The following is a 13,853-nucleotide window of genomic DNA, read 5'->3' on the forward strand; positions in this document are numbered from 1 at the left end:
AAGTGACAAGTGAAAGGGAAATTATTGCACAGAGGATTATTTTATTCTTTTTTTTGGTTCATGGGGCTTGAACTCAGAGCCTGGGCACTGTCCTTGAGCTTTTTTGCTCAAGGCTAGAACTACCATTTAAAGCCACAGCCTCATTTTTGTTTTTCTGGAAGTTAATTGAAGATAGAGTCTCATAGAGAGTCGGGAGCTGGTGGCTCAGCCTGTAATCCTAATTACTCAGGAGACTGAGATCTGTGGTTCAAAGTCAGCCTGGGCAGGAAAGTCCATGAGACTCTTATCTCCAATTAACCACCAGAAAACCAGAAATGGCAAAGTTGCTCAAAGTGGTAGGGTGCTAGCCATGAGCAAAAAAGCTCAGGGATATCACCCAGGCCCTGAGTTCAAACCTCACAACCAACAACAAAAAAAGAAAAAAAAAAAAACAGAAAGCTAAGGAGCATTTCTATGTCAATGTAAGACTGCATATTCCACCAGCCAGCCAGTCTCCATTGAGATATATGGGCTCTTCCATACGAACGAACACTTAGATTATTTTCAAATCTTATTAGCAGTAGCTTTAAAATAGATGACATGCATTTTCTTTCATTTTTACTACTATGCTAATAGGGATCCTGCTGTTTAAATTCATTAAACTCTATCCAAAACAGAGCATCTCTGGAATAATTTTAATCTCAGACTTATCCATACTGAGCATCCAGCAATTTGACAATTATACTTTGGCTTTCCTACCTAACTAAATGCTTGTTCCCACAGCATTATCTGCTCAGGGTTTTTTTCCCTCATAAGCTACAATTTTCTGTATATGTTTCTCTATGTCTCCAATTTTGAGAGAAGTTTTCTCTATGACCTTAATTCTCTGACAAATATAAGAATTTTTAATGCTTTTCACTTCCTTCAGGTTTTTACTTGTTGATCCAAGAATAGTTTCCTTATCAGGATATCTTTAATTTCCAGTATATTTTCTTTTTCACATATTACAAGTTAATCTGCAAGTTAATTGACAGTGTATTCTTTTCATTCATTGGGTGTTTAAGGGTAAATTGATTGATTTGGGGGAAAAACAGATGTCATCATCCTCGTAGTTTTATCTTCATTGAATTATTTCCTAAGAATTAATTATCAGATCCAAACCTGCTGAGTGTAAGGCAATAAACCTATTTCCACTTCCTAGTAGAACTGTCATATCAGTTGGCCAGCGTACCAATACATGATTATCCGCATACCAAGTGAACAGGACTAATTGAAAATTAGTAATTATTTCTAAATTCTTTAGTTATTAGTGTAAGGTCTGCTCCTGGATGGTGAGCAGACTCCACCCTCCTCGCAGCAAAGTCTCCACCCAGTACCTGCGTTACCTAGGCAACTGGCACACCTGGAAGAGGTCACATCTGCATCCACTGAGGTCACATCTGAATTTGATGTGGCCACACCTTCCTTTGCCCAGATCCTAGATAAGACCTAGCCCAGGCCCAGACACGCTCTTTTTCTAGCTCTTTCCCAGCTCTCTCTTTCCCAGCTCTCTCTCTTTCTCAGCTCTCTCTCTTTCCCAGCTCTCTTTTTTCTCAGCTCTTTCCTTCTCAGCTCTTTCCCAGCTCTCTTAGCTCTTTTTCCCAGCTCTCTCTCTTTCCCTGCTCTCTTTCCCAGCTCTCTCTGTGTTTCCCACCTTTTCCCCAGCTCTTTCTCACCTCTTTTTCAAGCTCTCTCTCTTTCTCAGGTCTTTCCCAGGCCTTTCCCAGCCACATGGAGTGCCAACCTGGCCTGGTCCCAGCAGGTCTACTGAATAAACCTACCCTTTACCTGAATATCACGTGTGTGGTGCTGTTCTTACTTGGCTACCTCTTTTTAAATACCTAACAATTAAGATATTTTTTACTTGACAGTAGATTACAGAAAAAATGTTTCCCAACATTTTAACTATTTCTATTTTCTTTTGTCTCATTTGCTTGCATATGCTATCTACTTTATCTGTAAAGATCTTTTTTATAGCAATTTAAAGAAACTCTTCATATGTAATTAGTTCTTTGTTATAAGGTACAAATATTACCATCCAGGTTTTCTTTTCATTTTTAGTATACTGTTTTTCAGGAGCTACTTAATGTTTTACATGAAGCTCTTGGGTTTTTTTTGTGGTTCCTAACAACTCCACGGAGAAGTCACCACTTCCCCTAATGACAGCTGACCCATTTTATTCTCCCCACTTTCTGCTTTATGTTTCCCACTATAAAACACAGAACTCCTACAGATACTCAGAATATAAGAAGGGGAGAAAGTCCAAAAGAGGATCATACAAGAAAGCATAAAGGAGCTGTTTCTATCCAGTGCTATAAGAATAGACTAGTATATTAATAGGGCTGGAATAGGAGGCTAAAGATTTAAAGGGGATGCAGGCACCAATGGCTCACGCCTATAATCCTAACTACTCAGGAGGCTGATATCTGAAAAGTTCCCAAGAGACTCTTATCTCCAATTAACAACTGAAAACCTGGAAGGGGCATTGTGGCTCAAGTGGTAGAGTGTTAGCCTTGAACACAAAGAGGCCCAGCAACAGTGCCCAGGCCCTGAGTTCAAGCCCTGCAACAAACAAAAAAAAAGGGGGGGGGGGATTTAAAAGGAAAAGCTCATCCTCTACAACAAAACTTTCACATGAGTTAGTTTAAATATAAAAATTGAAATACAATAAAAGAAAGGGAAATCTTGGAGTTATGGAAAGGGCTTTACGTGGATCTACAAAAATCGGAAGCAAAAAAATAAAATGTTTGAGACTTGACAATATAAAAAAACTGCATTTTCACACCAGAAACTATCATAATAAAAGACAAACTTCCATAGGACAATAGGAACATACACAAAAAATAACAGTTCAAATCTATTACAAGCCAATATCCCCAATAAACAGAGATGTAAAAATCCTCAACCAAAAACCAGAAACCGAAATTCATCAGAACATGAAAAAAGATTATTCACAAGTGAAGAAAAACATTCTTCATACTGTTCTCATACTATTTCCTACAATTACATGTGAGTTTAATCATTATCTCCAAATAAAACATCCTTTATAAGAGCACTGAACGATGCCAGCAGCCAGAGTTTAAGCCCCAGGACTGGCAACAAAAAAAAGAGGAATATTTGTTAACATGGAATATTCATGAAATATTATAAAGAAAATAACCAAAAGTATCAAACTGGCATCTATAGGGCATGGTGGTGAAGAACTGTAGCTATAAGAACTCAAAAAGGGGCTGGGAAGATGGCTCAGTGGTAGAGCGCTTACCTTGCATGCATGAGGCCCTGGGTTCGATTCCTTAGCACCACATAAGCAGAAAAAGCTGGAAGTGGTGCTGTGGCTCAAGTGGTAGAGCACTAGCCTTGAGCTGAAGAGCTGAGGGACAGTGCCCAGGCCCAGAGTTCAGGCCCCACGACCAGCAAAAGAAAAAACAAAAAACAAAAAAAACAAAACTCAAAAAGATGAAGTGGGATGATTGTGAGTTCAAGGCCATCCTATTTTAAACCCTTCCCTCAAAATACAGCACCAACAAGAAACACTTTTATAAACAAAAGCACACATAAATCTATACAAAAAAAGAGGAAAATTGGAACTGGAAGCACGGCTCAAGTGGTAGAACACCAGCCATGAGTGAAAAGGTTCAGTGAGTATGAGGTCCTGAGTTCAAGCCCAGTACCTAAATACACACACACACACACACACACACACACACACACACACACACACATGTTTATAAGTAGATATATAAAAATGTTGCCTTTATTATTTTTTTGGTGGTACTGAGGTTTGAACTCAGGCCTCATGCTTGTTCGGCAGGCAGTCTACCACGTCCCTTATCTCCAACTCTTTTTTGCCTTTAGTTATTTTCCAGTTAGGACTTCACATGTCTACCCAGCACCAGACTGGGACTGAGATCCTCCCAGTAGCTGGAATTACAGACATAAAATAGATAGGAGATAACTTTCACCTCAGAAAGGATTATTGTAGGAATCAAATGACTTAATGAACGTGGAAGGGAAGGGAAGGGAAAGGACAGGGAAAGGGGAAGGGGAAAAGGAAGGGGAAGGGGAAGAGGAAGGGAAAAGGGAAAAGGAAAGGGAAAGGGAAGAGAAAGGAAAGGAAAGGAGACATGTGAAAAGGCTACTGGGAAGAAAAAGCACTTTTTGAAAGATGACTAAAAATCATGGCTGGCTTGTTGGTTAAGATGGGGGAGGGTCCTCACTTTTTGTCCAGACTGGCCTGAAGCCTTTTTCCTCCAGATCTCCACTTCAACAGATGAATAGCTAGCTTGAATTACTGGGCCACTATGCCTGGCTATCCATCTATACATCCATTCATACATATATACATACATTTACCAGTCCTAGGGATTGAACTCAGGGCCTAGGTACTGACCTGGAGCTTTTTTTTTTTTCTTTTTTTTTTCCGCTGATCCTGAAGCTTGAACTCAGGGCCTGGGCTCTGTCCCTTGAGCCTCTTTGTGCTCAAGGATAGCGCTCTACCACTGGAGCCACAGTGCTACTCCAGCATTTTTTTTTTGAGAAATTTATGTCTCATGGTGGGGGGGGAGGGAGGCAGGGTTGAGAATGTGGCTTAGTGATACAGTGCTTGCCTAGTATGCATGAGGTTCAATTCCTTAGTATCACATAAACAAAAAATAATAATAAATTTGTATTTTTTATTTTTTCTCCCCCACTACCCCCACTCCTCCCTACACTACCACCCCCAAGGTTGTAAAGTTCATTTCCAATATACTGTGCTGTGGGTATCCTTATTGCAATGTGTCATCCTGTGTCCTTGTTTCAGAGTCTTGTTATTCCCCTTCCCCTCCCCAGATTAGACATATGTATATACAAGATGCAGGTAAAATCAAGTACAGTGACAACAGGGGATATGCCATAGGGGAAAAAACATAGAAAGGAAACAACAACAAAAATAAAATCACATGGTACATTTAAAACAATAACAATAAAGACAGACCTCTTGTGTCCATATCTTGGGGGAGTTCATTTCACTTAGCATCATCTTATATGTCATATGCACATGGCTTTTGAGCTTTTCAGCTAATCTGATATGCTTATCCTATATGAATACTAATTATTGCAAATAAGGGAAACCATGGGACCTATGTTTCTTTGGGACTGGGTTACTTCACTTAATATGATTTTTTCCAAATTTTTCCATTTCCTAACAAATGGGGTGGTGGTGTTCTTTCTGATGGAAGCATAGAATTCCATTGTACATATATACCACAATGAAATTATATTTTTTTTTTAAATTTTCATGGTTCCTGCACGGGCTGGCTGTGAACCATGATCCTCAGATCTCAGCTTCCTGAGAAACTCGGGTTGCAGGCATGAGACACAGGCGCCTGGCTACCTCTGAGTCTCATTTGCTCATGGCTACCAGTCTACCACTTGAGCCACATATCCACTTCCAGCTTTTTGGTGGTTAATTGGAGATTAAAAGTCTCACAGGCAGGGCACCAGTGGCTCATGCCTGTAATTCTAGCTACTTAGGAGGCTAAGATCTGAGGATCCCAGTTCAAAGCCAGTAAAGTCCATGAGACTCTTATCTCCAATTAACCACCAGAAAACCAGAAGTGGTGCTATGGCTTAAGTGGTAGAGCACTAGCCTTGAGCTGAAGAGCTCAGGGACAGCGCCCAGGCTTCTGAGTAGCTGCAATTACTGGTACTTGATCTACTTTTGTTTTTGTTTTTGTTTTTTGGTTTTAGGAGAGGACCCATGGAGAAAAAAAAAGATATTCCCAAACCTATCCTGTCAATCATGATGTAGCATAAATGCTGACTGTTGTTGAAAACTGCAGGAACAAAAAGAGCAGTCAATCAAAATAGAAGCTTCAGGGATGTGGGGTAGGTAGCTCAGTAGTAAGTGCTTATCTAGCACTTTCAAAGTGAGTTCTACCCCCAGCATAGAAAGGAAAACAAAGCTTCCCAGGAACAATGAGTCCCAACTTCAGCTACAACACTGTACCCAAAAGAACACTACAAAAGACACAAAAATGTTAAACCTTAACATTCCCAAAAATTATTTCAGTGAGCAACTTTAGATCTTGAAACCAATGAGGAAATCCTATTGAACCACATTGTATTTTAAAATGTGGCTATAGTCCCTGCCAAGTACTGCCAAGGCTTTAGCGGATATGATTCTTCTGAAATAAATACAACCAAATCATTTTGATCACTTTCAACTACAAGTTGATACAGATAACACAATACTTTCAATAAAGCCCTGACATGAAGCTACCGTTGGCAGCAGAATTTTAATGTCAACAGGAATACAAAGAACTGCCACCACAAACCTAAGGCAAACTAATCTAATCCTGATAACATGACGTATTTTTCCACTTTGAAGAATCAGTCCAACAAGCCCAATCTAGTATCTCATCCTTAGTCAGAGCTACTGCAATTCTACTGTTTGACCTGGGTCAAATCTAACTGTGCCTCAGGCTCACCATTTGTAAAATGGATAGGAGATGGCATTTGCCACAGACAGGGTTATTGTGCTTACCAAATGACTTAATGAATTGGTCTGAACAAAAAAATAATGTGTGAGACTTCAGAAAAGAACAAGCACATGTTAGCACTTTACTAAATGTGATAAAAACTAAATCAGCCAAGTAGTACACCATTACCAACTTAAGCTCCTAGTGAAATTCAATGAGATGAAACACACATCAAGCATTATACTGACAAAACTGTGCTTGATTTCTTTTATTTGCAAGCTTTTTAACAGCTCTATATGAGAACATGCTTTAATAAATCAACGTATATGATAAATTATTCTCTTTTTAGCTGGGCACTGTGGCTCATGCCTGTCATCCTAGCTACTCAGAAGGCTGAGATCTGAGGATCGAGGTTCGAAGCCAGCTCAGACAAGAAAGCCTCTGAGACATTTATCTCCAAGTAACCACCAGAAAACCAGAATTGGAACTAGGCTCTAAGTGGTAAAGTGCTAGCCTCGAGCACAAAAGCCCACTAACAGCTTCCAAGCCCTGAGTTCAAGCCTCATGAACACCCAAAAAAATTATTCTTTTTTTAAACTATTCCTTAAGAAAATAATTAGAAAAGCAAAACGACAGTAAATTGACCATTCAAAAGACCATCAGTAGCTGGGCACGATAGTGTATGTCTTATAATCCCAGCACTCAGAAGGCTGAGGAAGGAAGATCTCAAGTTCAAGGCCAGCTGGGCTACATAATGAAAGTATGTCTACATAATGAAAGTATGTCTAAAAAAAAAAACAACCCTATTTTGGCTGGGTGCCAATTCCTCATGCCTGTAATCCTAGCTACTCAGAAGGCTGAGATCTGAGGATCACAGTTCAAAGCCAACCCAGGCAGGAAAGTCCGTGAAACTCTTATCTCCAATTAACCACCAGAAAACTGGAAGTGGTGCTGTGGCTCAAGTGGTAAAGCACTCACCTTGAGCTGAAGAGCTGAGGGATAGCGCCCAAGCCCAGAGTTCAAGCCCCACAACCAGAGGGTGGGAAAAAAAAACTGCCTGGCACCGGTGGCTCAGGACTATAATCCTGGCTGAGATCTGAGGATTAAGGTTCAAAGCCAGCCCAGGCAGGGAAAGTCTGTGAGACTTTTATTTCCAGTAAACCACTCAGAAAACCAGAAGTGGCTCAAGTGGTAAAGTACTAGCCTTGAGCTAAAAAGCTAATGGACATCACCTAGGCCCAGAGTTCAAGCTCCATGACAGACCAAAAAAGAAAAATTATTGGCCACAAAAAGATGTTTCCAAAATATTTCCAGTCTCTCTATACAATATATTATAGACAGGGCCCTGACAGTGATTTTTAGGCTACTGTGCATTTCAGGCCATTTACAAATAACAGGCACAACCTAACTTTTTAGCTAACAGACTGCACTACAACTGAATAGCAGATGATTTAGAATGAGTAACAGGTCAATTATATGGAATTATAATTGTTTCTGTGCATTGGGATTTTATGTTAAACACGAGAATGTGAGGGTGAGCAGCCACATTTGATTTTAATTGCTACAGCCTGGGTAATCCAAAACATCCTGAGAACACTGGAGGAAATGAGAAAATGACAAGAGGCATGGGAGATGGAAATCAGGTTGCTGAGGGAACTCTGGTAACAGATGTGGCTCTATCAGTGGGATTGGCTCAAATTTATAATTTACAGCAAAGGAGCAGCAGCTCAGAAAGAGTCTTCTCCAGGCTTAGAAAAAACTCCCCTTACTTTTTCTAGGTACTGAGAAAAAAAGGAAAAAGGCCTAAATGCAGAGTATTTTTCAGAAGAGTAAAATTGGTAGATTTTTTTTTTTAGTTCCTTCAGTATTTGTTACAAATGAAAAGGAAATATTCCCATAGTACATCACAAGTAAAATGAATTAAAAATTTGTTCAAAACAAACAATAAAATAATGAAAGCTGGTGAACAAAACAAAAGCAAGAAAATCTGTAAGCCATCAGGTAAGAAATCTGATAGAAATCGCAGTAATAGACATATAAGGTCTTTCCAGCAAGCAGTCAGTGGAAAGAAGAAGATGAATCAGACACTTGAGTCCTTCCATTGCTCTCCATGGAAATCATGAGCCCTTCCTGGAAAGTATTCAGGCAGTAATAATAGTAATAAAAGCACCTCTGTGGGGCTTTATGGGCCATAAAAATCAACTCCATTTTCTAAGCACTTACTGAACATTTTATAGAAATTATTTCTTTCAATCTTCCATACAGCTCTGTGAAATTCAACCTATTTAGAAAGAGGTTGAACCTTAAACAGGTTAAAGAATATGTGCAATGTGGCACAAGAGCCATAGATTCAAACCCAGCTTGTCTGTTTACAGGGCTAAATGATCAACCACTACATTAGATTGCCCAAATAAGACACATGCATGTCAGGGCTGGGAAGTTGGCTCAGTGGTAGAGTGCTTGCCTTGCATGCATGAGGCCCAGGGTTCGATTCCTCAGCACCACACAGGCAGAAACAAGCCAGAAGTGGTTCTGTGGCTTAAGTGGTAGGGCACTAGCCCTGAGCTGAAGAGCTGAGGGACAGCGCCCAGGCAGAGTTCAGGCACCAGGATGGACCAAAAAAAAAAAAAAAAGATACATGCATGTCAAAGTAATTGTAATAAATGGATGGCATAATATTGTTTACACAAAGAATTTTTGAAATACCATTCCACTTTGTAAATCAACTGGTCAGTACTCCCTATACACATGTGTGTATAAATAAAACACATTCATCCTTACTACATGTACTGTATTGTACCTCCTTGTTTGAAATGCTATAATTCAGGTCAGTCACTGGTGGCTCACCCCTGTAATCCTAGCTACTCAGGAGACTGCGATCTGAGGACTGTGGTTTGAAGCCAGCACAAGCAGAAAGGTCCTTGAGATTATCTCCATTTAACTACCAAAAAAAAAAGCACAAAGTGGAGCTGTTGCTGAAGTAGTAGAGTACAATAAAGCTCAAGGACATTTCAAGCCCCAGGACAAGAGTGCATGTGTACACACAAATGCAGGTGCACACACACACACACACACACACACACACACACAGCTTAATTCATGTCATAACCCACAAACAAGTGGAGTCTTGCAATTTTCAAAAGGCCTGCTCTGAACAGTTGTATGGACATTTTGAAATACAAAGGGAAGGATATGTGTGAACCACACACATGCATCCTGAGAGATGATTAAATAAGACATAAATATAGGCATCCTGACAGATGATTAAATAAGACATAAATATAGGCAATCACTATGTTAAGCCTGGCATAAATGGATATTTGTCAAATATTAGTCTTTACAATGCTTCCTGCAGCATCAGTATACTCCAAAGTTTAAAGAAATGAAGGTACTCTATTATCATAATTCATAATCAATGATTGAGCTGCCTTCCAAGGTTAACAAACTTAACATTTCAATTCAAAACAGTCAAGCCTGGGCTGGGAAGGTGGCTCAGTGGTAGAGCGCTTGCCTTGCATGCCTAAGACCCTGGGTTCGATTCCTCAGCACCACATAAGCAAAAAGAAAACAAAAAGCCGGAAGTGGCGCTGTGGCTCAAGTGGTAGAGTGCTAGCCTTGAGCTGAAGAGCTGAGGGACAGCACCCAGGCCCAGAGTTAAGGCCCCACGACTGGACCCCCAAAAAAAAAATCAAGCCAGGCACTGGTGGCTCATGCCACCATTAGCTAGGATTCTAGTTACTCATGAGGCTGAGATCTGAGGATGGAGGCTCAAAGCCAGCCCAGGCAAGAAAGTCCATGAGACTCTTATCTCCAGTTAACCACCAGAAAAACAGAAGTGGTGCACAAAGTGGTAGAGCACTAGCCTTGAGTTGAAGAGCTGAAGGACAGCACTCAGGCCCCAGAGTTCAAGCCCCACAACTGATCAAAAAAATAAATAAACTTTATTTGAAATTTAACTTCACATATGTTATTTTTTGTTTTGTCAGTCATAGATCTTGAACTCAGGGTTTGGGTGCTGTCCCTGAGCTCTTTCCCTCAAGCCAGTGTTCTACCACTTGAGCCACAATACCACTTCTGGTTTTCTGGTGTTTATTTGAAGATAAGAGTCTAACTGACTTTCTTACTCGTGTAAGAGGTGTTAGCCACTGGTGCCTGGCAAAGTTATTCTCACACCTTAAAAAGAAAGATTACCCTCAAAGAAGAAATCTAAAATGAAACTTTTTTTTCCAATTACAAGATTCTACCTGATACAATTTTCTGGATTATAGTATTTTCTGACTCTACCTCTAGTCTAAATGGATAGATGTAACCAATATTTTGAGGTATACTAGAAAAAATATTTGTAACAAGAATTGACAGTACTTAAAAACAAGAATTGGCACTCATCAATTAAAATGTGAAACTAAATAATAAAATCTACATTCAAATTTAAAATACAAGTTCCTACTTAAGAAAAAAGAAAGGTAAGTAGAATATGAACTCAAGTACATTTTTTTTAATCTATAAAGCAGATGTGTGGTTTTTTGCAGTTTTAGGATAAACTGAAAAAAAAAAGTAATTGTCTATTAGCTCTTTCAAGCTTTTATACAAAATCTGCTTATAGTAGCTTCAACCATGTTATCTACAGCAATGTAATTATTTTCATACTGGAAATAAACTTGCACTTGGTGCTCTGTAAACAATTCCTGGGTATATCTAGAATATGAGTTTCTGGCTGGACAAAAGTACTTATAGGATATCTAATTTATCTTCTCATATTCAAAAAAAAAAGGAAACTGGTATATTAAGTTCAAGCCTTCCCAACTCATACAACCAATTAATAACCAAGAGAGGTCTAGAACCATTTTCCTCTTATTTCCACAGATACGGGTCAACTCTGAGAATCAGATCTGATTTACTTTCTGGGAAGGAATAGGCCTTTAGAAATTTACCAGCCATGTGGTCATTGGCTAGATTTCCAAGCTCCCTTTTCCTCTTCTGCAAGTATAAATACCAATTCTAACAATTTTGTGAAGATTATATCTGGCTTAACTGCCATTGATTAGGAAATAACAAGCATTTGAAAGCTGGTAGCACTTTTTTTTACTCTAATCCTGGAAACATGGCTGTTCTTCCTGTTTGGGAAGAGAAAGAAACTGATTTCATTAACCTAATGAACAGGGTCCCATCCACTGGAACTTCTCTGGTCCACTACATTACACAAACAGATACCACCACCCAATGCCCTTTCATTCTATCCAAAATTCATCTCTTAATATGTGAAAAAATATTGAACTGCTGCTAAATGACTGCACCCACGTGTTGTATGTTTAATTTGTCATCCAGAATTTGCAGGGGAAGGGGGAACTGGCTCTACCCAAAATATGGAGAATAAATACAGGGCAAGATAGGTCACACAGCTGAACCAGAACTCAGGAGCTTGTTCTCAGCATGTTTAGGCATGAGTAGTAGAAAGCAAAATGCTTGCTTTCAGCATCATGAGGCAGGAATAATGGTCACCTCAACAAAATACAGTTCCTTGGGCTTCTCAATACACACAAAAAAAAAAAAAAGAAAAGAGAAGAAAATTTCCTTTCCCTTGTAAATATGCACATAGGTAACAATTGAGCATCTTCTTGTAAATTTATATATTAGGCTGTATCCGAGCGTCACTGAACCCTAAGATCATATAAATATATGGGAGAAAACAAAACTATGAAATGCCGACGGGGAAAAAAACAAAAACAACCATGGAGAATATCACCTTGAAATCACCAGAAGGAAACCATAATGTCATGCCAAAGTCGTCTCCACTGATTAAAATCTTGACTCTTCATTCTCATGACACTGCAGACCCACCTCCCTCTAAGGAAATCAAGAAGAATCACTGCCGCGACCAACCTCAGCAATCAGCAGCGACCCAGTCGAACCTTGGATCTAAAAACACCGTGGGTCAAAGCCCCTCCCTGGAGCAGCCAAGTCCGGCGCTGACTCCAGACTACCTCACTTCCTTTCGGTCCTCCCTCCCGTGCTCGATCCTAGGCATTTCTCGCCAAGCCTTGTCAGTGACAGAAAAACTAGGAATAAGACAGACTTTGTTCGCGTTGTCTGAGGAATACCAGAGCCACACATACCCGTCCCCATTACGATCACATCAAACTCCGAAGGGAGATTATCCGCCATCTTGACAGGAAGCGTGTCATGTGACTATTGCCTGTTTGTATTTAAGCAATCCCCGAATTGAAGACGGAAAGAAAAGCAGTGCGTTGTGGGTATTGTAGTTCTCAGGTGGAAGGTTCAGGTAGACACGATCGCATTGCATTTCCAATGTTTACAGAAATGCAGAACCTACTCTTTTTCCTGGCTGAGTGCAGTACTTCAGTTTAGTCTAAAAATGTACGTACTTTTTACATGTCTGGCTGAGATGAATTTGGAAAGATTTAGGTACCCCTTAACAACGATGAAACAACAACTGTTAGGATATATGTTATGGGTGAGGAAATTGAAAGGGGCTTGCTCTGGGAACAAAGGTTCCAGCCTACAAAGCTCTTTACCCTAGAGGGTCTCATTTTGGCCTCCAAGCCATGAATAGGCACAGCCTTGTTTTCAAATTATGTTCCTTCTCCTTTTCATCTTTTATCTTCCCCCTAGAAAAATTCTATTCTGGTACCCCCAGAATAGAATTCTTGCAGTGCTCATACTTGTAGTTAATTTAAACAGCCACTCTAACAATACATTTTTGCAAAATTAACATCGCCTTACAAGGGGGGGGGGGGGAAATGAGCATTTAAAAGAATAATAGATGGTTTGGCAAATATGGTAGTGTATATCTATAATCCCAGCATTCAGAAGGCAGAAACACAAGGACCATTAGTTCGTAGCCACTCTGGGCTAAAGAGCACGCCTTTGTTCCAAAGAATAATTATAATAAAAATTTTAGGGTTTGGAGACATGGCTCAGTTGGCAGAGCACCAGAAAATGAGCAAAAGTGTCAGGTACAGAATTCCAAGCCGCAGTCTTGGACAAAGAAAAAAATTTAATAGATGCTGAATAATTATTTATTGAAAGTCAGAATCTGATTTTCTGCCCAAATCAAACAAGTCCATATGTGATTCTCCTAATAAGCAATTGCTGAAATGACTAGAGTGTCCTTTATATCAAAGTGATTGTATTTGAAGAAAGAATTTCAAACTGTCTTTGCCAAGTTGCTAACATAGTTCTCATGTAAATTTTTAAAGTCTGTCACCTACCACTCCCCATATTTAAAATGTTTTCTGAAGCCAGGTGCTGCTAGTGGTTCACACCCGTAATCCTAGCACCTCAGGAGGCTGAGATCTGAGAATCAAAGTTTAAAGCCAATGCAAGTATAAAGTTGTGAGGCTTTTATCTCTAATT

The 13,853-nt window shown here is 39.7% G+C and overlaps 1 protein-coding gene across 1 annotated transcript in view; it reads right to left on the reverse strand.

Annotated features, from left to right (window-relative positions):
• The window catches only part of Chm (CHM Rab escort protein), a 184,463-nt gene extending 171,812 nt beyond the window's left edge, over positions 1 to 12,651 (reverse strand). The window contains exon 1 of the mRNA XM_042672181.1: positions 12,593 to 12,651. Within this exon, the coding sequence (XP_042528115.1) occupies positions 12,593 to 12,641 (49 nt within the window). The 5' untranslated portion in view covers positions 12,642 to 12,651. The remainder of the gene's footprint in view (positions 1 to 12,592) is intronic.
• Positions 12,652 to 13,853: the final 1,202 nt, after the last annotated feature.

The sequence above is a fragment of the Dipodomys spectabilis genome, unplaced genomic scaffold (assembly GCF_019054845.1).
Source record: "Dipodomys spectabilis isolate Male_0828 unplaced genomic scaffold, ASM1905484v1 ptg000673l, whole genome shotgun sequence".
NCBI classification, from domain to species: domain Eukaryota; kingdom Metazoa; phylum Chordata; class Mammalia; order Rodentia; family Heteromyidae; genus Dipodomys; species Dipodomys spectabilis.